At 42.0% G+C, this 24,305-nt stretch overlaps 1 protein-coding gene across 7 annotated transcripts in view; it reads right to left on the bottom strand.

Annotated features, from left to right (window-relative positions):
• The window catches only part of LOC121288721 (eukaryotic translation initiation factor 4 gamma 3-like), a 331,740-nt gene that overhangs the window by 262,255 nt on the left and 45,180 nt on the right, over positions 1-24,305 (bottom strand). For all 7 annotated transcript variants that reach the window (XM_041207482.1, XM_041207477.1, XM_041207478.1 and 4 more), the window contains one exon: positions 15,417-15,498. In XM_041207482.1, coding sequence (XP_041063416.1) covers positions 15,417-15,498 — 82 coding nt within the window. The remainder of the gene's footprint in view (positions 1-15,416; positions 15,499-24,305) is intronic.

Raw genomic sequence — 24,305 nt, 5'->3', positions numbered from 1 at the left:
CATGCTGAACATGTGAAGTTTTGATTCCATTTAACCACATATCGAATTGCTATTACAAATTTTCTTTTCCATTCCACAAAGTAACGTGTCCGAAGAGAATATAATAGAGTTGCCCAATAGAGTCAAGTGCAGCCAAAAATAAAAGTTTTCACACAAACATCCCAAGCTTTGTACAAGATGACCACAAATAAGTTATGCAATCGTTGCAAAAGCTTAAGAGGGGTGACCAAAAATCTTGATTATTTGATCAGTTGTTTTTAAAGGAGTTATGAACAACAGGACTGCTGCAGCATTTTCTGTAGTCCACGCAATGAAGGTATGCCAATGCTGTCAGAGAGGAAAATCCAGGATTTTAACCCAGCAGTAAAGGAAGTGATATACTTCCAAGCCAGGTTGGAATGCGGCCTGGAGAGGTGGTGTTCTCATGCGTCTGCTGCCATCGTTCTTCTAGGTGAAGGTCACAGGTTTGGAAGATGCTGTTGAAGGAGTGATCCGGCAACAGGGTGCTTTGTGAACCGAGTGCCAAGTTGAGAATTAGGTGCAAGTGATTGCTCACAGATAAGCATTTCTCAAGCTGTAATTTAGATTTTAAACTGCAAGTTAGTTAAGATATTGAGGTAGCAGCAGCTGTCTGGCAAAGGCATTACTGTCAACCAACTGATATTGGTTATTACTTAGCGGTTGTACTGTGGGAGAGAGTCATAAGCTCTCTATACAAGTAGGTAGTGTTCGCTACACAGCAGAGCGATTGGCAGCCAAGCGATTAGCCTGGAATTTGATGCAAAGGGGGAAGGAGGTGGTGTTTCTTATTCTTTTGTTTTATGTCCAGTAGCTGGTGAGCATTTTTCTGTTGTCTCCAAGCTCAGAAATTGTAACTTGCTATTACTTCAGCTAACTTGAGGGCAATTAAGAGTCAATCACATTGCTCAGGGTCTGGAGTCACATAGAGGCCAGGACAGGTAAGGATGGCAGATTTCCTTCCCCAAAGGACATTGGTGAACCATATGGGTTTTAACTACAATTGATGATGGTTATTATGGCCAGCATTACTGGGACTAGCTTTATATTCCAGATTTATTATTGAATTTAAATTCCACCAGTTTCCATGGTGGGATCTGAACCAGCTCAGGGCATTAGCCTGGGCCTCTGGTTTACTAGGCCAATGACATTATCACAATACCACCATCTCCCCAAATGATGATGGATTGCTCTGCAAAATGGATGCCAAATTATAAAGTTGCCATAGAGATTCCTACAAATAATTTTTCTTCTTCCTAAATCTCTCTTCCACTCTCTTCAGAAGTGTCGACTCTGCTTACACAAGTGGCTATTATTTACGTGCAAGTCTTGGCAACAGGTACATGCAGGCTATTCGATCACAGAGCTGAGCCCAAATTAAAGACAGAGCCATAAGCAACATGTTTCAAAAAAGGACGTGGGATGGCATCTGTCTTCAGTGCTATTGCCAGAATGTTGTAGTGGACCATTGCCTTTGTAGTCTCCAGTGCCTTCAGCCATTTCTTGATATCATGTGGAGTGAACTGAATTGGCTTAAGACTGCTTTCTGTGCTGCTGGGAACCTCAGGAGGAGGCCGAGATGGGTCATCCACTCAGCATTTCTGGCTGAAGATGGCTACAATTGTTTCAGTCTCATCTTTTGCACTGATGTGCTGGGCTCCAGCACGACTGAAGATGAAAATATTTGTGCAGCCTCCTCCGCCAGTGAGCAGTTTAATTGTCCAACACCATACACGACTGGATGTACCAGGACTGCAGAGCTTAAATCTGATCCATTGGCTGGTGTGATTTTGTAGCTCTGTCTACTGCATGCTGTTTCAGCTGCCTGGTGTGTAAGTGGTCCTGTGTTGGACCTTCACCAATTTAACATTTCATTTTTAGGAATGCCTGGTGCTGCTCCTGGCATGCCCTCCTGCCCTCTTCATTGAACCTCAGTTGACCCCCCAGCTTGATGGTAATGGTGGAGGGTAGGTTGTGCCAGGTCATGAGCTTACAGATTGTGTTTATATACAATTCTGCTACTGCTGATGGCCCAAAGCACCTCATGAATGCCCAGTTTTCAGTTGCTAGATCTGCATGAAATCTATCCCATTTAGCAGAGTGGTAGTGCCGCACAACATGATGGAGGGTAGCTTCAATGTGAAGATGGGACTTTGTCTCCACAAGGACTGTGCAGTGATCATTCCTACCAATACTGTCATGGACAGATGCATTCATAACAGGTAGATTGGTGAGAACGAGGTCAAGTAGGCTTTTCCCTTTGGTGGTTCACTCACCATCTGCCGAAGTCCCAGCACAGCTGCTATATCCTTTTGGACTCGGCCAGCTCAGTCACTTGTGGTGCTACTGAGCCAATCTGGATGGATATTGAAGTCCCCCACCCAGAGTACATTCTGTGCCTTTGCCACCCTCTGTTTCCTCCAATGATGTTCAACATGGAGGTGTGCTGATTCATCAGCTGAGGAGAGGGAGATGGTAGATGGTAATAAGCAGAAGGTTTCCATGCCCATGCTTGATCTGATATCATGAGGCTTCAAGGAGCCCAGAGTCTGTGTTGAGGGCTCCCAGGGCAACTTCCTCCTGACTGTTGCAGGGTGGACAGGACTTGGTGCATCGTTGTCGTTTCCGGTGCCTAGGTCGATGCCAAGTGGTCCATCCAGTTTTATTGTTCCTGTTAGACTTTGTATCCTTTTGATACAACTGAGCGGCTTGCTAGGCCATTTCAGAGGACATTTAAGAGTCAACCACATTGCTGTAGGGCTGGGAGTCACATGTAAGCTAGACCATGTAAAAGACATTAGTGAACCAGATGGGTTTTTATGACAATTGACAATGGTTTTGTGTTCACCATTAGACTAGCTTTTAATTCCAGATTTATTAATGAATTTAAATTCCAGCAGCTCCTGTGGTGCAATTTGAACCCATATCCCCAGAGGATTAGCCTGTGCCTCTGGATTACTAGTCCAGTGACAATACCCCTACGCCACTGCCTCCCCCTATAACGTGCTCCATCCTGCGCTCCATTTCCTCCACATGCTAATTGAGAAATCTGCTAATGGGCTCTGTATTACAGTCTACTGCAAGCCTACTTCACCGGTCAATATACACACTGGGATTTGTATAGCTTCATTTAAATGGCCTTAGCAGCAATCTTGTAAATAGGGACATTTGCTCACCTTGCAAGCTTGACACAGAAATAGAGTGCAAAACTATCCTGCAGGACAATGGCAATGCCGATCAGATCATTGTTTGCTGCATATCAAGCATGCTCACTAATGGACCAAAGGCCACCACTTTCAGACCTGAGAAGTGCACTTTCTACCTCAAATTACCCTGGAAAGGCAAAGCGTCTCAAAAATTTGAACAACAGGTTAAGCAAGCCGTTTCACGCTATTTCTAGTGACTACACAAGGGGTATTTCCCATTGAGAGGATGCTGCCATCAGACCAAAATGATGTTCTGCCTACCACACAATTTAACTTCGGTGCCGGTTTGATTCCAGGAACATAGCCTGTGTCCCAGCGATTAGCTGATTGAATCAAACAGCATCTGCTTTCTGTTGTTCGCAACAGGCAGAGGACAGACCATACTCAACCAGCCTGTGCTTGCAAAAACCAAAACAAAACGCCTACCATTAGATGTGATCCCTTGATTGGGCAGCACTTGCTGAACAATCCTGAGTGAGCTATTAGCTACACTAACTACAATTTAAGATAATCAGTCAAGCTCGTAATATGGCTCATTTACACTTGCTGGAAGCAACATATGTTCATTCACATGCAGTGACCCAATCTCTGCAAACAAAAGGAATATGTTCAAGCCTTGCATATTGTATGAATTACTATGGAGCTTGGGGAGCCAAGCAATGCAATGCCTCAGCCAGAGTTAAGTCGCCAACCAGTCAGCACCATTTTCTCCTGCAGTATAAATTGTTGTGATTGTTTGAAATGTGACATTCTTGTGGTTGTGCTGATGAGTGCAAGACAAAAAGCTTAGTCTTTCTCCCATGTCAAAGAAGCATTACTAAAAACCTATCACTGGGAGACAGTTAGATAACGCTTTGCAATGGAGAAGCGGTCAAGTCAAAGTTCTGTTCTACCATTGCTTTATTTACCAGGCTATATCATTTAATACCTTAAAACCAGTTTCCAATGCCAGGCCCAAAATGAATCTAACCCATCCCAATTTTAGTGGTACAGATAACACTTGTCAATATAGGCTGAAATTCTGGAATGCAAACACATTAAAATGATTGAAGATGTGGAACCTATAGGTAACTTTTGTCTAAAACATGCCATAAGCCCATTCAATAGACATATTTTTTTAATTTTAGACCTACTGAAAAGAAATCCACCATATTAAATGGTACCATTACAGCAAACAATATGCTCCAGGATTATAATAAATCACCTGACATTTTATTGTATAGGGAGTCTGTGATGCTGTAAAATGAAGATGTAGTATCCACTGAATGAAGTACTGGTAGTTGCAACATCAAAACAAAATGTGGTGCTTGTTTACTTGTGTAGGAATTGGAAATATTGGTGCTTTTCCACGCTGAGCAGCACACCATTTATAAACTGATGTGATGCAATTTTTTATTAGCAAGATTGTATGTGCCTAATGCATTTGTTGTAAACATTTTAAAGCTATCTGCAGCAATTACAAACACGAGTGCTGACAAAAGCACATACATTTATCACTTTGTAGAGTGCTTCAGTTAACTGACTTCACATGACTTACATCTGGTCAGTGTTCAGTTCCAGTCACAACTCCTCAGATAATGAAGAGGTCCTTGCCTGCAGGCAAGAGATGAACAACATTAAGGCTTGGGGTGATAAGTGGCAAGTAACATTCAGGCCAGGCAATGACCATCTTCTCCAAGAGAGAATCTAACCATCTCCCTTGGCATTCAACGGCATTACTATCTCAATCACGCCCCACCATCTCTGCTGGCAAGAAATTTAATTGGCCCAGCCACATGCGTACCACGGCTACAACAGCAAATCAGAGGGTATATATTCTGCAGCTAATAACTCATCTTATGACTCCCCAAAGCCTTTCCACTATCCACAAGGTACAAATATCCATCTGCCTGGATGAGTACAGCTCCAACAGCTGTGTGCTCAACACCATCCAAGATAAAACCCAGTTGACAGACACTCCATCTACCAATTTAAACATTCACTCCTTTCACCACTGGCACACCGTAGTTGCAGCGTATACAATATACAAGATGCAATGCAGTAACTGGTCAAGGTTTCTTCGATAGCACCTTCCAAACCCACAACCTCTACTGCCTAGACCAAGGAGGAGAAACAGAAATAGGGCAACCTGCTCAATACTTCAATACATGCACGATAAAATGTTATTTCTGATGCTGATGGACTGGCTCTGTATTTTCAGCATTTGTGCTCTTCTTTTTAAGACAAAATCCTATTTTCAGGTGACTAAAAAATAAAAGTCTGTTTTGAATTTCATGTGACTGTTACAGCAGAAACTATAAATGAATATGGAACATAGCTACAAACTGAGATCACAGAATATCACCAATTGCAGTAGCTGCTGGAAATCACTTTTTTTTAGCTCTCAGGGGCACTTTGTGGGCAAGGAACTGCCTCTGCAATATTAAGCCACACAGATCAAAATGTCTCAGTTCAAACTTGGATCAAAGTCAGAGTTCCTCATCTCAGTCAAGTTATTAGTGAATGCTACTCCTGGTCTCACTGCCCTTGATTAGATGGCTAGCGGAGGTGAAGCAAGAATCTCAAGGTTTCCCATACTGATTGCAATGCAGTGACCCTTCCTGAAACATGGGCTTGTATAAATGTCAGATATGAATAGGGTTAGGCTTGGCTTTATGTCTACTGCCTGATAGAAAAGTACCAGAGGGCATCTGGCAGCATGGAACAGAGCCAAAAGCAAAAGGTCTTCGGGGGAACAGAAAATAAAACATACAAATAACAATGATTTCTGTGCCAGTTTTACATCCAACACCCAGGTTTGACTTCAACTCCATCTACAAGGTAACCCAAGTCCGTTTGATGATTGTCATTGTGACCTTCCAGTGGAGCATGACTCAACAGGAAGTGTGTTTACCCACCTAGCCATTACAGCATAAGTTTTGAATCAGTTTTGCTTTGATTGCAACTTCATCCCTTGAGAGGGTCACCACACCCATAACCCATCTAGTTTCACTGAAGTGGCATATGCAATAGTGAACCTATTGTGTATCTGCCACTATCCCACAGACAGCCTGTGAGAAACGGACTCTGGTTACAGATGGGTGGGAGCACACAGCTGCAGTCTAAGCTGAATCCATCCATATGAAAATGCTATTAGCTAGCAGCTGCTCTGCTTCAAACATTGGCAGTCTGTTGATATTGGAATCACAAAATTACCAATCCTGTCCGCCAATGCCGCCAATTAATACTGCTCTTAGTAACTGAGGCACTGTCCTTCAAGATCCTTCCAAAATATTCATAACTCACATTATATTAATACAAAAATATTCTCAATGTGATCACATTTATTAATATATTAAAAACTGTATGTCCGCATGGAGATTGTTACAGGTGCAAAACAATTAATGAGAGAGAAAAAAAGCCAATTAGTTCACATTGGATGTTTTTAAGCTGGAACAAAAATGAACTACAAGTGCACAGTTTGCAAATTTCACCAAGCATTTAAACCTTGCAGTTACCTAATAATTATACTTAAAGATAATACCTTGTGTAATAAATAATTTATTAAAAATATCTTGTATTGACAAAGGTATACATCATCCATCCAATTTAGTTATCACCACCACAGGCAAACGGCTAGTAACAGAATAAAAATGATACATTCAGCATGTATTTCCTATCACTTCAAGTGTCATATTACAAGTGCATCACATTTCAAAAACTTGAGAACCAGTCAACTGGAATGTTCAAAATTCCTCCAACGATTCAAAATATCTTCACTCAGGCAAGAGCTAGAGAATAAATAACTACCAGAGTTACATTAGCAATTATGCTTAGTTAAACCAGGGCTCTGAACCACAGGCAGAACAGCAATAAACTCTGGCCAAACCTGTGTTATTTAACAGCAATTGGATCTTCTGGCCTTAAAAAGGGCACTACTTTTCTTCAACAAAAACTACATTGTGTAATACATGGTACAACACTCCTGACTTTATAGAACAACACATAATCTGACTTACCGTGAATATACCACTAGCAGATCCATGAGTTAGATGGGTATACAAAATGACGAACCTTGAATGCGTTTTATGTCATACTTTTCTGTATTAAAATTTCCACTTCACACTTGTACATGATTGTCTCAAACTTCATATTCATAAAAACACAAGTCACAACAGAAAGGGTAAATAACGTACCAGCTAACAAGAATATTTAAAAAACCACCATGAAGTTCATAAATTCACATCAAGAGGCAAACAGCGGCCAATACTCAAAACAACTATATCAAACAGTTGCAAATGTTTTGAAAATACTTTTAAGCCATAGTTTGCTTTCTCCATCAAATTGAACCACAATTGTAAATAAGGTTTGTACATCACAAAATTGACCAAATCTATCTAAACAACACAATATATTCTATATTTAAAATGGGGTCTAACAAGGTTTTCCAATTGGAAGCCTAAGACTATAGATGAAGCCTCTGCTTATGATCATGCAGGTGGACAGGCCCACCACTGCCAGTTAAAGAAGTGACTCAAGGAAACAGGCTATAACTCCCAGCATATATCTGAAAAGAATGATTGAAAGCAAGACCAGCTTGTATGGCGTTTTCTATAAACCAGCCTTACCTCTCAGCTCTGGTGCATCAATGGAAAATTTTAAGACAGCAAAAGTAATCAGAATTTTATCACTTGGGTGGATCAAAAACAAGCAAAGCATGAACTACTGAAGTAGCTTTCTTGCAGAAAAATCATTGTAGATTACTGTATTTAAGGGGCCAGTTCTGAAAAAAAAAATTATCCCTCTATTAACGCCACCAAAATACATTAGTAATTGGTCTCACTGTCTGCGGGATTGTGTACACATTGCCTTCAACTCAGTATACTCAGTTTGCCCTCAACAGCAACTACACATCAAAACCAACTCATTAAATATAAAATGCTTTGCCACACTCGAAGGACATGAAAGGTACAATGTAAATCAGAGGTTTTCTTGCCTCTGTTAAGGTTCAATGTAAACACATTGACCAGAAACTGAACTGGACTAGCCATATAAATACTGTGGCTACAAGAAGTCAGAGGCTAGGAATCCTGTGACGAGTAACTCACCTCCTGTCTCCCCAAAGCCTGTCAACCATCTACAAGGCACAAGTCAGGAGTGTGATGGAATACTCCCCACTTGCCTGGATGAGTGCAGCTCCCACAACACTCAAGAAGCTTGACACCATCCAGGACAAAGCAGCCCACTTGATTGGCAACACATCCACAAACATTCACTCCCTCCACCCCCAACGCACAGTAGCAGCAGCGTGTACCATCTACAAGATGAACTGCAGGAATTCACCAAGGCTCCTTCGACAGCATCTTCGAAGCTCTCAATCACTACCATCTAGAAGGACAAGGGCAGCAGATAAATGGGAACACCACCACCTGGAAGTTCACCTCCAAGTCACTCACCATCCTGACTTGGAAATATATCGCTGTTCACTGTCACTGGGTCAAAGTCCTGGAACTCCCTACTTTACCGCACTGTGGGTGTAGCTACACCACATGGGACTGCAGCAGTTCAAGAAGGCAGCTCGCCACCACCTTCTAAAGGGCAACTAGGGATGGGAAATAAATGCTGGCTCAGCCAGCAAAAGCCCAGATCCCATGAATGGGACTGGTGGTGGTGGGGGAGAGAGAGCGATTTCTTACAAACATTTTCATATCAGTGGAGATATGCACATCCTTGAATCTGAAATAGCATAAGCTCCAAACCATCAAAAGCAAGATCATGTGCCATCAAAACTGTTGGAAATGTGCAATGAGAAATAGAAAATACTGAAAAAGAGCAACAGGGCAGATCAAAAACAGCTAAATATTTCAGCTAGAGTCCCTTCGTTCAAACTGCTCTTCTGAAAAGCAGCCAGGGGAATGCTGAGGTAAACCATTTGATTGTCTTAGTTTCTGCAGCAATTATTTTTGTTCCATGTGGATCTATATGATCCTTTGCTGGGTAAGCCATAAATTGATGATCGTGTGAAATGTTCAGTCAAACGTTCAAATCACAAGAATGTCACATGTCCCTGGTCAGCGTGACCACTGTAATACTCTTTGTACCCACGAATTGCGAGTAGAAAGTTTTGTTTGATTCTGACAACACCAACGTCAAATCTGTATCATCCTTGTAAGAGTGGGAGAAGGCTTTTTTTTTAAACTTGCATGTCAGTGATATTGTTAATCCAGACTCTCATCAATGCCTGCACATCCAATTTGCTGCACAGCAGGGTTATTGATAAAAGCTATAGCTTGTTACAATGCCAAAGATGTGATTTACTTCACACATTGTGGCTATTCCTACAAAAGGTAGGATATCCTACCCAAAAAGGGAAGTATCTTACCAGAACAAAGTTTGCAGAGCCATTTAAGACAATTCTCCAGAGAGCACGATTTAAGACAGAGGTAGCCCCCTGGTTAATCTTTCTCTCTTCAGATAGGGAAATGCTTCAGAAAGATCTTCCAATTATATCGCAGGTTAAGTCTTCATTGCACTTTGCAACCAATGAATTACTTGAAGTGCCATCACTGTTATTCAGCCAAATACAGCAGCCCATTTGTGCAATGCAACATCCCACAAACATCAATAAGATGACTGTTAATTAATTTGCTTTGGAAAAGAAACTGTGGCCAAAACACTAGTGCTCCCTGCTCATTGCCTATTGTGCTTTTCTTTTGTGTCCACCTGAACCACCAAAATAAGCATGTCATCCAAAATACTGTATTCCCAGCACTACAGCATTTCATCAGTACTGCACTGAAGTATCATCCTCTATCATATGCTCAGGTGTCTGAAGCGTGGCTCAAATAACACACTTCTGAGAGACAAGAACGGTATCAGTCGAGCCAAGCTGATACTTCACGTAGCTTTAACTGCACTGGTCTCAATTAGTTTACTTAATTAGTTGGTTAGTTTCATTAACCAATGGTAGTAGGAATAGCTGCTGCCATGAACCCCAACACCTACAAACTGTCAAAAATGTGAGTGATGAATATGAATTATTCTCCAAAAAGGAGACTTTCCATGTATGCAAAGAGCCAAGCATCTATGGGAGACAGAGCTTGAATTGCCTTGATTAGAATTTTTCTCAACTTCTTAAGAATCCCAAGATAGACCCAACTGCTTCATCATGGACTGCAGCTGCCTTTTGTAAAATTCTGAAATCATCCAAGTTAGGACAGAAATGAAAGTGCATACCAAGAAGCAGGCTGCCACTATGGATTTCACAAAAAATATCTGGTGCTGTCAATAAATTAAATAGCAGTCTGCATTTACAACCTTGGTTATTTTTAGTGGAAAAATCTTGTTCATTGAAGTCTCAATCTGTCAATCAGTACGCTGAATTTAACACTGATGTGGTGCAATTTTTATCAGCTTGAACTTCAAAAACTCTCAAATGCATTGTACAGTTGTTTAAGAATCTCTCAAGGTAAAAGTGCAGTAACAGGATGTCATCTTCTTAGCCTTAAATTCTGTCTATGGGTTGGGGGAATATTAATCAGGGCACTGGAAAGAACTCCCACTCCTTGTCAAACCACAACATGGGATATTTTATCAGCATACAAGAGCGGCGCGAACTCAAGATGACAAACATTAATTTACACTCTCATCCAAAAAGTGGAGCTTCCAACAATCCAATACTTCCTCAGTATTATAATGGAAATAGAAAATTCTCCACATCTGTTGGAGAAAATGCATATCACAAGCAAAGAATTTTAAAAGTGGAAAACCTCTGAATATTACTGAAAAAAGCTTGCCAAAATCTTTGAATATTTGAAAATAATCAATCAAGCTACTAAACTGATCAATTAATCATGCAAACACAATATAAAAACACTGCTGCTGACAAGAGATGAATCAGAATGAAGAATTCTGAGACAGCACAGGCCCATCCAAAAAAAAAATAAGGGGCAGTAATATCATAACTCCTTTGTTTGATAGCATAATTGATTTTTGCATAGATAAACAAGTACCATGTGGGAATTCTAGGAGACTTCATGTTTCCTGGATAATCATGTGCAGGAAGTGCCTCCAGTTCAAACTGAAGTTCAGAGTTTTGGAGCTTGACAAGCAAGGCAGGGCATACAATAAACTGAGCATTCCCAGAAGCACACATTCCAGGAGGTGCTCACCCTGCAGAAGGTTCAGGAGGACTCATGACTATTATTCATGACTATTTGGGGACTCATGACTATTACATCAAGTTTAGGATAGTTATCAAAAAGGATAAAGTACAATCAAGCATAAAAATACTCAACTGAAGGAAGACTAACCTCAACTGAGCTGAAAAGATTTGGTCCAGGTGGATTGTAATCCAAAATAGGTAGGCTAAACAGCAACTGAAAGAATGGAAAGCTTTCAAAGGAGAGATGGTTCAGGTACAGAACAAATTTCTATGAGTGGGGAAAAAGGAAGAACATCCAAAACTAGAGACCCCTGGATGACTGAAGATAAAGGTTACAATGAAACAGAAAAAGGAGGCTGATGACAACTGTACGGTTTATAATAAAGAAGCAGGCTGAAATTAGAAAGTACAGCAGAAATCTAATAAGAGGGAATAAGTGGGGTAAGCAGAAAGTAAAAGAAAAGATCAGCAGCTAACATAAAAGGGAACCTGTAAGTCTTTTCTGAATACAAATAGTTAGAGGGCAGTCAATGGAAAAGCAGGGCTGATTCAGAAACAAAAAGGGTGATCCCTTCCTGTAGTAGCAGAGGGCACAGCTGAAATACTAAATGAGTAACTTGCATCCGTCTTCAGTAGAAAAGAGAATGCCAATGTAGCAGTAATCTGGATAGGACACATTCTATATCACTGAGCAAGGAGGGGTAGAGATTGTGGAGGTGTTCTGGCCACAATTTTCCAATCCTCCTTGGAAATGGGATGTGGTGCCAGAGGACTGAAGGATTTCAGATCTCAAATTTCAGAGCACTGCTGGAACTCATCAAGCTTCCTTAAGCAGCACCTTTCAAATCCACAACCACTACCATCTATAAGGACAAGGGCAGCAGACAGGTGGGAACACCACCACCTGAAAGTTCCCCTCCAAACCACTCACCATCCTGACTTGGAAATATATCAGCGTTCCTTCACTGTCGCTAGGTCAAATCCAGGAACTCACTCCCTAACAACACTGTGGGTATAGCTACACCACATGGACTGCAGCGGTTCTTCTCAAGGGCAATTAGGAATGGGCAATAAATGCTGGCTAGCCAGTGATACTCACATCCCATAAACAAATAAAAAAAAAGTTACACCCTTTAAAACAAGGCGGGGGGGAGAGACATAAACCCAGCAGTTACAGACCAGTCAGATCCACCAATGGTGGAAACTTTGAGACACAATAATTGAGACAAAATTGACTGGTATTTGAGAAACTACAGACTAATAAATGAAAGTTAACAAACTTGATAAAGACAAATTGTGTTTGACTAGCTTGATTTAAGTTCTCTGATGAAGTAACGGAAAGAATTACCGAGAGTAGGGCAGTTGATGTTGCATATATGCAGCATCAAAAGGTGTTTGACAAAGTGCTACATAAGAGGCCTGTTAGCAAATTTAAAGCCTCATGGGATTAAAGGGACAACAACAGCATAGATGCAAATTTGGCTAAGGAACAGAAAGCAGACGCATGTAGGGTTGCATGTTTACAAATCTATTAAGGCGGCAGGGCAAGTGAGAAGGCTTCTAAATATTGATAGAGGAATAGAATACAAAAGAAAGTTATGCTAAAATTTATTTTAAAGACTCTGGTTAGACCTTAGCTGAAATATTGTGTTCAATTCTGGACATCACACAAGTAGGATGTCTAGGCCTTAAAAGGTGCAGAAAAGATTTACTGGAGTGGTACCAGGAATGAAGGACTTCTGTTATGCAGAAAACCTGGAGAACCCGGGATTGTTCTCCTTCAAGCTGAGGGGGTTAAGAGGTGATTTGATTTGAGTTGTTCAAAATCATGGAGGTTTTAACAAAGTAATTAAGAAACTCTTCCCAGTGACAGAAGAGTTGGTAACCTGGGGGCCACAGATTTAAAATGACTGAAAAGAACCAGAAGCAATGTGAGAAAACACTTTTTTTGGAAATGAGTTGTTGTGATATAGAATGCACTGCCTGAGGGGGTAGCAGAAGCTGATTCAACAGTAACTTTCAAAAGAGAACAAGAAAAATACTTGAAGGGAAAATAAATTACAGGGCTATGGGGAAAGAGCAGGGGAATGAGATTAATTGAACAATGTGCTGAATGGCCTCTTTCTGTGCTCTACAATTCGCACCACAATTGCCAGACAATGACCATCTCCAACAAAAACAAAAATTGCTGGAAAAACTCAGCAGGTCTGACAGCATCTGTGGAGAGAAAGAGTTAATGTTTCGAGTCCAGGTGACTCTTCTTCAGAACTAAAGAGAAGTAGAAATGTGGTGAAATACAAGGGGGGGTGGGGAGTGTGGCAGATAAAGCTGGATAGAAGACCAGTGATAGATGGAGGCAAAGGAGAGGTTGCAAAAGATGTCATAAACAAAAGGTCGAAGGGGTGATGGAATGACCATCTCCAACAAAATAGAATCAAACCATCGCTCCATGAAATTCAATGGCATTACCATCGCTGAATCTCCCACTATCAACATCCTGGGGGTTACCACTGACCAGAAACTGAACTGGACCAGCCATAGAAACACTGTGGCTACAAGAGCAGGTCAGAGGCTGGGAATACTGCAGCAACTCGCCTCCTGATTCCGCAAAGCCTGTCCGTCATCTATAAGGCGCAAGACAGTAATGTGATAGAATATTCTCCCACTTGCCTGGATGAACGCAACCCCCAAACCACTCAAGAAACTTGGCACCATTCAAGACAAAGCAGCACACTTGATTGGCACCACATCCACAACCTTAAACATTCACTCCCTCCACCACTGATGCACAGTAGCAGCAGTGTGGACCATCCACAAGATGCACTGCAGCAACTCACCAAGGCACCTTCAACAGAACCTTCCAAATCTTAACCTGTACCATTCCGAAGAGCAAGTGCAGTAGATGCATGGGAGTACCACCATCTGGAAGTTCTCCTCCATGCCACACTATCCTGACTTGGAACCATATATCATTCCTTCGCTATCGCTGGAACTCCCTCCCTAACAGAACTCTGCGGATACCTACACCACATGGGCTACAGTGCTTCAAGACGGCTCACCATCACCTTTTCAAGGGTAATTAAGAATGGGCAATAAATGCTGGCCTAGACAGTGACACCCATGCCCCATGAAAGAATACGTTTTTAAAAAAATGATTCTAAATGATCAAACCTGTAGCTTGCAAATTTTTGGAAAGATAATGAACAAAAGATATTAAAGGAGAAATTGCAGGAGGGGGTAACTTGATAATATTTAAATTAGGATACTGAGTATTAATCCAGGATCTGAAGGACCGATAATATACCCAACAGCAGTTATACCAAGTTCTGTTATGTAGGCCACAATTCCCTTTTTGTTTGTCAATTAACATCAGCTTTGGGGTGGGTTGGGAACACTACACAAAAACACTAAGTACTAAAGAGTCTTATTTCACAATTGTAACTGATAGAGAAAACAGTATGTCACAAAAAGCCAAGAGAAATAACAAGTCATGGTGTTCAGTGCCTGACAACAACAGTGACAGTCTACATCATATACTCATTCCATCATTTCAATTTTGAGCTTTACCAAATGCCACCTTTTCTAAAGAAAATTAAATAATCAAATTAGGTTATTACTGATAAAATGCCTACACTTACTGCAATAATCTATGACAAAATGTAGATAATTTTGAATTTCAATATACAAAAACACAACACATTGAAGCTCTGTATTATCTACCAAACATTAATTTACCGGACTCAAATTAATAAACAAGAATGAAACTCAAGCAGAAAGCAAGATTTGTGGGTAATTTACTGCATCACCTTTGGTTTTGTTTTCAAAAAGCATTTGACATTTGTGCAGTCAACACACCAAGCAAAGTCTTGGCAACATGACACGGGAAGCAGATAAAAATCAGTGAAAGAATAGGCGATAAAAGGTATTTGGCATCATAGAATTCTTAAATATCTATATCAACATATTGCCATTAGGATTTTAGGACAACTGATTAACAGGAAATACAAACTATACAAATTCAAAATCCTTGTTAAAAGGAGCATACTCACTGTATACTGGACCGTTGCTACTGCTGCCTGGGGAGGGTAGATGCGTTCTTCAAGTGTCTGCTGTACAGGTCCTCTGGCAATTCTGTAGTAAAATGGGGTGTTAAGGAAAAACAAATGTTCAAAGGGATCACTTTCTATTCCAGGGCTGCTCTTTCCAGTACTGTTCATTCCAGCTTCAGTCAAATGATTCTACTAAACTGATCCTACTGCCCGACAACTATCAAGCAAGACTCCCATGTTAATGAAAGTTGGACATTCAACTTCGTCTGCGTACTACACTCACAGTGTAGGTAACCTGACCATAGTGCAACTGAATGCTGTCATCTGCCTGGATTATTGCCAAAATCAGATATCTGGCCATCTGGTTAAGTAGTTACAGAATACAACTGTGCAAAGTTTTCAAGCATATACACAGCCACCAGGCAGCATTAAAAATCTGTCCTTAGTACAACAAAGCCACAAATATTTAAGTGCAACAGAAATATATATGTACTAAAAAACAAAGAGGATCAAATTTGCAGACTGGCGACTAACTGATGCAGGTTAATTATTCCAGCTCCAAAATCCAATTTGCTGTAGCAATTGCATTTGGGCAACTCCACTTCAACACACAATTGCCCAATAATTCTGAAAATCTAAATTACGGCACAATTTTTCAAAGACAAAAATGAGAAAATTATTGCCTGAAATTCCACCATTACAAGAACACTTCTGCACCCAGATATTTTGACAACAGAGAATCTCTAGCAAACAAAATACTAAATAGTACAAAAGTTTGCATTTTCAATAGTCTGCTACTGAGTCCCTTATCCATCCTTCGTTACCATCAGCTTCCACTGCTCTATTCCTCTCCTGGCTAGCCTATCATTCTCTTCCATAAACTTTACCTCACCCAAAACTCCTGCTGTCTATAGCCTTTCTGACATATCTATACCAGCTCAGGGTCATCTGATGCCTCCAATTTGAAATTCTCAACTACAGATGAAAATCTCTTCATTACTTCATACCTTCTCTCTCTACAGCCTTCCCAAACTAAACCCTGATCAAGATGAGAACAAGCATCTACATTTTCACCATCCTAACAATGGATTAAATCTCCAAAATCCTGAACAGCAATGATATTGGACTCAAGATTAGAATATGAAGACAGTAATTTAATATATTTCCACAGTTAACATTCACTTAGTGATAATACGTTCATATATATGAACACATTATTTTTATTTGCTCTTTACTCTGCAATTTTATCTATATCAATGACTTGGATTCAGGGATAAAGGTACTATAGCTAAATTTGCAGATGACACCAAAATAGGTGGGAAAGTAAGTTGTAAGGAAGAAATAAGAAATTTACAAATGGATATGGACAGGTTAGGTGAATGGGCCAAAATTTGGCAGATGAAGTTTAACGTGGATAAGTGTGAGGTTATCCATTTTGGTCGGAAGAATAAAAAAGCGACATTATTTAAATGGAGAGAAACTTCAGAATGCTTCAGTGCAGAGGGATCTGGGTGTCCTCGTGCATGAATCGCTGAAAGCTAGTATGCAGGTACAGCAGGTAATAAGGAAGGCAAATGGAATTTTGGCACTTATTGCTAAAGGAATGGAGTATAAAAATAGGGAATGCTGTTGCAACTGTACAAGGCATTGGTGAGACCGCACCCGGAGTACTGTGCACAGTTTTGGTCCCCTTACTTGAGGAAGGATGTAGTTGCACAGGAGGCGTTTCAGAGGAGGTTCACCAGATTGATTCCAGAGACGCGAAGCTTGTTTTATAAGATTTGAGCAGTTTAGACCTATACTCGCTAGAGTTTAGAAGGATGAGGGGAGATCTAATTGAGGTATATAAGATGATAAAGGGGATAGACAAAGTAGACATGGAGCGGATGTTTCCCATTGTGGGGCATTCTAGAACAAGAGGCCATAATTTTAGGCTAAGGGGTGGTAGGTTTAAATCAGAGATGAGGAGGAATTACTTTTCTCAAAGGATCGAGAATCTGTGGAATTCACGACCTCAGAATGCAGTGGATGCCGGGACGCTGAATAAATTTGAGGAGATAAGACAGATTTTTAATTAGTAATGGGTTGAAAGGTTATGGGGAGAGGACGGGAATTTGGAGTTGAGGCCAAAATGAGATCAGCCATGATTGTAATGAATGGCGAAGCAGGTTCGAGGGGCTGAATTGCCTACTCCTGCTCCTAGTTTTTATGTTCAAGTGTTCATCAATTCCCCTTTGAAGGTTATAACTGAATATGTTTCCACCACCCACTCTGGAAGTGCATCCCAAACCCTAACTACTCATTGCGGAAAAAAGGTTTTCCTCATGACGCCACTGGTTCTTTTGCCAATCAGTTTAAATCTGTACCATCTGGTTATTCATCCTTCAGCCGCCAAAAACATTTCACTGTGCTACTTTTCAGCCAGCAGCAGGGAGGTGAAACATCCAACGTCTCTCAGCAAACCCAACTCAACATAGGGGAGGTGGTGGCGTATTATTGTATTGTACGATTGTCACTGGACTAGCAATCCAGAGACCCAAAGTAATGCTCCAGGGGACCTGGGTTCAAGTCCCACCATGGCAGATGGTGGAGTTTGAATTCAGTAAAAATGATCAAGAAACCATTGTCATTTGTCGTAAAAACCCATCTTGTTCATTAATGTGCTTTAGCAAAGGAAATCTGCTGTCCTTACCTGTGACCCCAGATCCACAACAATGTGGTTAACTCTTAAATGCTCTCTGAAATGGCCTAGCAAGCCACTCAGTTGCATCAAACCGCTAAAATGTCAATGAGGAGTGAAACTGGATGGATCACTCAGCAGTGACCTAGGCACTAGAAACAACAACGACAAACTCAGCCCTGTTGACCCTGCCAATTCCTCTTTGCTAACATCAGGGGGCCTGTGCCAAAATTGGGAGAGCTGTCCCACAGATTAGTCAAGCAACAGTCTGACATAGTCACACTCATGGAATCATACTTGATAATGTCCTGACACCACCATCACCATCTCTGCGTATATCCCGTCCACCAGCTACACAGACCCACCAGAGGTTGCAGCACAGTGGTATGCAGTCGGTGGGGCAGTTCTCCTGGGAGTCCGTGACATCGACTCTGGACCCCATGATGTCTCGTGGCATCAGATTAAACACAGGCAAGAAACCTCCTGCTAATTACCACATACTGCCACTGCTCACCACGCTCCCACCCCAGTCAGCTGATGAATTGGTATTCCTCCATGTTGAACACCAGTTGAAGGAAGCATTGAAGGCGTCAAGGGCACAGAATTTACTCTCAGTGGGGGACTTCAATGTCCATCACCAAGATTGGTTTGATAGCACCACTACAGACCGAGCTAGCAGAATCCTAATGAACAAGTCGGCGGCAGGTGGTGAGGGAATCAGCAAGAGCAAGAAACATACTTGTCCTCACCAACCTGCCTGCGGCAGATGCATCTGTCTATGACAGTATGAGTAGGAGTGACCACCGCAGAGTCCTTGTGGAAACGAAGTCCAGTCTTCACATTGAGGATATCCTCTGTCAATGTATCAGTAATTACATTGTCAAGTCCAATGACAATCTTCTTGGTGACTGGCAATTACATTGTATAGCAATTGTTAAGACAACTGCTTGTTAGAACAGGTGATGGACATGGGCCAAGTTATCCAGTTCTAAACTGCATTCTGTGTGTTTTATTTTACTGATTCAATAGATTATTTTATTCTATACAGATGTTTGTTTCTCATTTGATACACTAGTTACAGCCCACCCAAAGTGGAAAAGCGGGGAAATGCTGAAAGTTCCACAGAATTTCAGTGCTCTCAGTTTTCATTCTCTAGTGATGTCCTCCGTTCTTCTTGGGAGAAAATAGTGCATATTCAACACCCAAGGCCATGACAAGTGCTGTAGATCCCCACTTGAAGCCTCGAAAGAAGATATCACTGAAGGCAATTGGTTTAGCAAAGCCTCCGCTGAACAGCCAGGCCTCATTGCAGGCCCAGGGGTCCCTCGGGCCCCGCCACCGCAGCCGCTCCTCCACAGCCTCCAACGGGGTCCGAACCCTTTCTTCCAGTACACATTCACGATAAAATTAATTGAAGTTAGAAAAAAAAATAAGTGGGTACAGCTGTAACACTCCAGAGTGGAAGGGACTGGGAGAGTCTGCTACACTGCAGAACTGTCTTGAGAATAAACCAATTTGAGGTAAAAGACTAGCTTTGAACACATTCTTCCACGACAAGCACTTACTGTTATTATAGCAGGTGATGAACTTTAAGCTTTGGTGATTATTTGCCATATGTCAAGTTTTTTTGTCTCAATCCTCTGAGGTTAAAGAAGCATACTGCTGCTAACAATTTAAGATACAGAATGGCGGAAGGACAGTGCAAAATCTCAAGTTTTGACTATCCAACAACTTTTTCTGAGTCTGACCCATATCGCCAGTGGAAATACAAAGTGGAAATGTGGACATGGGTTACCTCTTTACCCTGGAAGAAGCAAGGTATGGCCTTGGCTTTTATCATTACCAGAAAAGAGTACAATTAGCAGTAAAGTATTTTCAGAATGGAAGTGGATGACTTGGACAATGAAGAGGAATTGACTAAATCTGGTCACCATATCTATCCAATTTTTGGATAAGTTTTACAAAAAAGAATGAGTTGTTGGAAGCATATGAAGTTTGGCCAATCTTTGATAGGTTTAGGAAAACAGATGATCAGTCCATGGAAGAATATTTCATGGATTTTGATAAGTGGCATATGAGACTACAGAGATTTGAACTTGAAATCCCAGAGTCGGCATTAGCATTTAGGTTGCTCAATTGTGCACACATTTCCCGTGTTGATAGACTGTTAGTATTGACGGGGGCACAATTCTATGGAAAAGACACTCTCCTAGACCAACTGGCTTCTACTCCAAAATAATTTTTGGGAAAACACTTTCTTAGGGGGGAGGAAATGGCGTAGTGGTATTGTCGCTGGACCAGTAATCCAGAGACCCAGGGTTCGAATCCCACCACAGCAGATGGTGGCATTTGAATTCAATAAAAATCTGGAATTAAAAGTCTAATAATGACCACGGAAGTCTGCCGTCCTTACCTGGTCTGACGTACAGGGTTACTCTTACATGCCTTCTGAAATGTTCAAGCAAGCCACTCACCTGTAATAAACCACTAAAAAGTCACAAAAAAGGAATGAAGCTGGATGGTCCACCGGAAATGACAACAGCAATCACAGCCCTGTCAACCCTGCAACTAACTTCTGGGGGCTAGTGTCAAAATTTGAAGAACTGTCTCACAGACTAGTCAAGCAACATTACATAGTCATCCTCACGAAATCATACCTTACAGATAAATGTCCTGTCCCACCAGCAGGACAGACCCAGCAGAGGTGACAGTCTGGGGGGAGTTGAGCCAGGTGTGAGTCTTCAACATTGACTCTGGATCCCATGAAATCTCTTGGCATCAGGTCAACCAAGGCAAGGAAACCACCTCCGGATTACCACGTAACCTCAGCTGATGAATCAGTGCTCCTCCATGTTGAACACCACTTCAATGTCCAACATTAAGAGTGGCTTGATAGCACCACTACTGACCGAGCTGGCTGAGTCCTAAATGACATAGCTGCTAGACTGGAGATAACGGCAGGTGGTGAGGGAACCAACAAGAGGGAAAAACATATTTGACCTCATCTTCACCATGAAGCATCTGTCCATGACAGTATCGGTAGGAGTGACCACCACACAGTCATTGTGGAGACAAAGTCCAGTCTTCACCTTGAGGATACCCTCCATTGTGTTGTGTGGAACGACTGCCATGCTAAATGGGATAGATTTCAAACAGATCTAGCAACTCAAGATTGGACACCCCGTGAGGCATTGTGGGCCATCAGCAGCAGCAGAATTGTATTTTTTTTTAATATAATCTTTAGAATTGTGTACCTAAATTGGTGTATTTGGTGACTGCTTTAGTGCCTTCGGAGTTTGGTCAATTCCCCTGGCACCATCGGATGGCACTCTGGATCTCCCTGGCCGAGATGGTGTGGTGCTTGTGGTAGTGAATAAGATGCAAAGCCTCAGAGGCGGTGCGCTCGAAAATGTCGACAACGAAGGAATTCATAACACTCATGGCCTTAGATGAGATCTTGGTGGAAGGGTGGACCTGGGACAGCACCCTGTACATGCAAATGGAATAGCTCTGCATGCGAGGTTTTCTCCACTTCTTAGGCGGCTTCTTGGTGGCTTTAATCAGCAACTGTTTCGACACCTTGCGGGACGCACCGCTCTTAGCTGCAGCTGCCACCTCAGGCATTCCACTCAACTCAGACCAACTCATGTCACATCAGCAGCAGAATTGTACTCGAACACAATCTGTAACCTCATGACCTGGCATATCCCCCATTCGACCATTACCATCAAGCCAGGGGATCAACCCTGGTTCAATGAACGCTGCAAGAGGGCATGCCAGGAGCAGCACCAGGCATACCTAAAAATGAGGTGTCAACCTGGTGAAGCTATAACACAGGACTACTTGCATGCCAAACAGCATAAGCAGCAACGGCTAAGCGATCCCACTACCAATGGATCAGATCTAAGATCGGCAGTCCTGCCATAGCTAGTCGTGAATGGTGGTGGACAATTAAACAACTCACTGGAGGAGGAGGCCCCGCAAATATCCCCTTCCTCAACGATAGAAGAGCCCAGCACATAAGTGCAAAAGATAAGGCTGAAGTATTTGCTACAATCTTCAGCCAGAAGTGCCAAGTGGATGATCCATCTTGGCCTCCTCCAGAAGACCCCTGCGTCACAGATGCCAGTCTTCAGCCAATTCGGTTCACTTCATGTGACATCAAGAAAAGGCTGAAGGTACTGGGTACTGCAAAGGTTATGGGCCCTGACAGTATTCCGACAATAGTACTGAAGACTTGTGCTCCAGAGCTTGCTACGCCTCTAGCAAAGCTGTTTCAGTACAGCTGCAACACGGGCATCTACCCGGTTATGTGGAAAATTGTCCAGGTATGTCCTGTACACAAAAAACAGGACAAATCCAACCCAGCCAATTACTGCCCCATCAGTCTACTCTCAATCATCAGTAATGGATGGGGTCATCAACAGTGCTATCAAGCAGCAATGGCTTAGCAATAACCTGATTACTGACGCCCAGCTTGGGTTCTGCCAGGGCCACTCAGCTCCTGACCTCATTACAGTCTTGGTTCAAACATGGACAAAAGAGCTGAACTCCCGAGGTGAGGTGAGAGTGACTGCCCTTGACATCAAAACCATATTTGATAACAGTGTGGCATCAAGGAGCCCGAGCAAAACTGCAGTCAATGGGAATCAGGGGGAATACTCTCCACTGGTTGGAGTCATACCTAGCACAAAGAAAGATGGTTGTGGTTGTTGTAGGTCAGTCATCTCAGCTCCAGGACATCGCCGCAGGAGTTCCTCAGGGTAGTGTCCTCAGCCCAACCATCTTCAGCTGCTTCATCAATGACCTTCCTTCCATCATAAAGCCAGAAGTGGGGACGTTCGCTGATGATTGCACAATGTTCAGCACCATTCACGGCTCCTCAGATACTGAAGCAGTCCATGTCCAAATGAAGCAAGACCGGAACAATATCCAGGCTTGGGCTGACAAGTGGCAAGTAACATCCAGTGTAGCTGAAAAAAGGCTGAGAATTGACCTAGCTAGCATAAATGTTAGAGAGAAGGGAGATCTCTAACATATGATGGGGTGACACAAGTCACCTATTATCAGACTGTTTTACAAAAAGAAGTGCCTGCTCTAAGAAATTACTAAATGTATTAGAAGGGTGTCTTCTGCTATAATAACGAAATGCAAAACCAATATTTTTTTTTTTGCTTTGTAATGGTAAAGGAAATGTGGGATCTATAAATGTAAAAATGTAAAAATACATGACTTTATTTCCTTCCGCTTTATTTGAAAAGAACGTTCTTGAATTTTTCAAAAGCTTTAAATTAAAAGAAAAAGAGGTGAATCTGTCAATGTATGAGTAATTACATCATCAACGTCCAACAACAATCATCTTGTTGACTGGCAATTACATTAAGGTAATTTCATTGTTAAAACAGGTGATGGGCATTGGCTCACCTAAAATGGGTACAGGGCTGCCATTTAATTTGCCCCTTATTTTGTTAATTTAGTTTAATTGGTTAACCAAAGGAGTTATAAATGGGTACGCTGTTGCTGTCTGGCAGCAGATGTCCCGAGTGGAGGGCTCGTCCCCTTTACCATCGGGGACCTGGGGTGGAGAGTGATTTCCTGCAGTGCACCCTGTAGCTGGTCCTCACTGCTACTACTGTGTGTTGGTGGTGGTGGAGGGAGTGAGTGTTTGTGGATGGGATGTCAATCAACCAGTTGTTTTGTCCTGGATGGTGCCAAGCTTCTTTAATGTTGTTGGAGCTGCACTCATCTGAGCAAGTGGAAAATATTCCATTACACTCGTGACTTGTATCTTGTAGATGGTGGACAGTCTTTGGAGAAATAAGGTGGTGAGTTACTCGCCACAGGATTCCTGGCCTCGGATCTCCTCTTGTAGCCAGAGTATTTACAGGACAGTCCAGTTCAGTTTCTGGTCAATGGTAACCCCCCCAGGATTTTGTTAGTGGAGGACTCAGCAATGGTAATGCCACTGAATGTCAAGGGGCGATGGTTAGATTCTCTCTTGTTGGAGCTTGGAGCCCGAGCCTAAGCCTGGATATTGTCCAGATTTTGCTGCATTTGGACATGACTGCTTCGGTATCTGAGGAGTCGTAAATGGTGAACATTGTGCAATCATCAGCGAATATTCTCACTTCTGACCTTATGATGGAAGGTCAATGATGAAGCAACTGAAGATGGTTGGGCCTAGGACACTACCCTGAGGAAGTCCTGCT

This window comes from Carcharodon carcharias, chromosome 15, assembly GCF_017639515.1.
Source record: "Carcharodon carcharias isolate sCarCar2 chromosome 15, sCarCar2.pri, whole genome shotgun sequence".
NCBI lineage: Eukaryota > Metazoa > Chordata > Chondrichthyes > Lamniformes > Lamnidae > Carcharodon > Carcharodon carcharias.
This window is presented reverse-complemented; position numbering and strand designations above follow the sequence as displayed.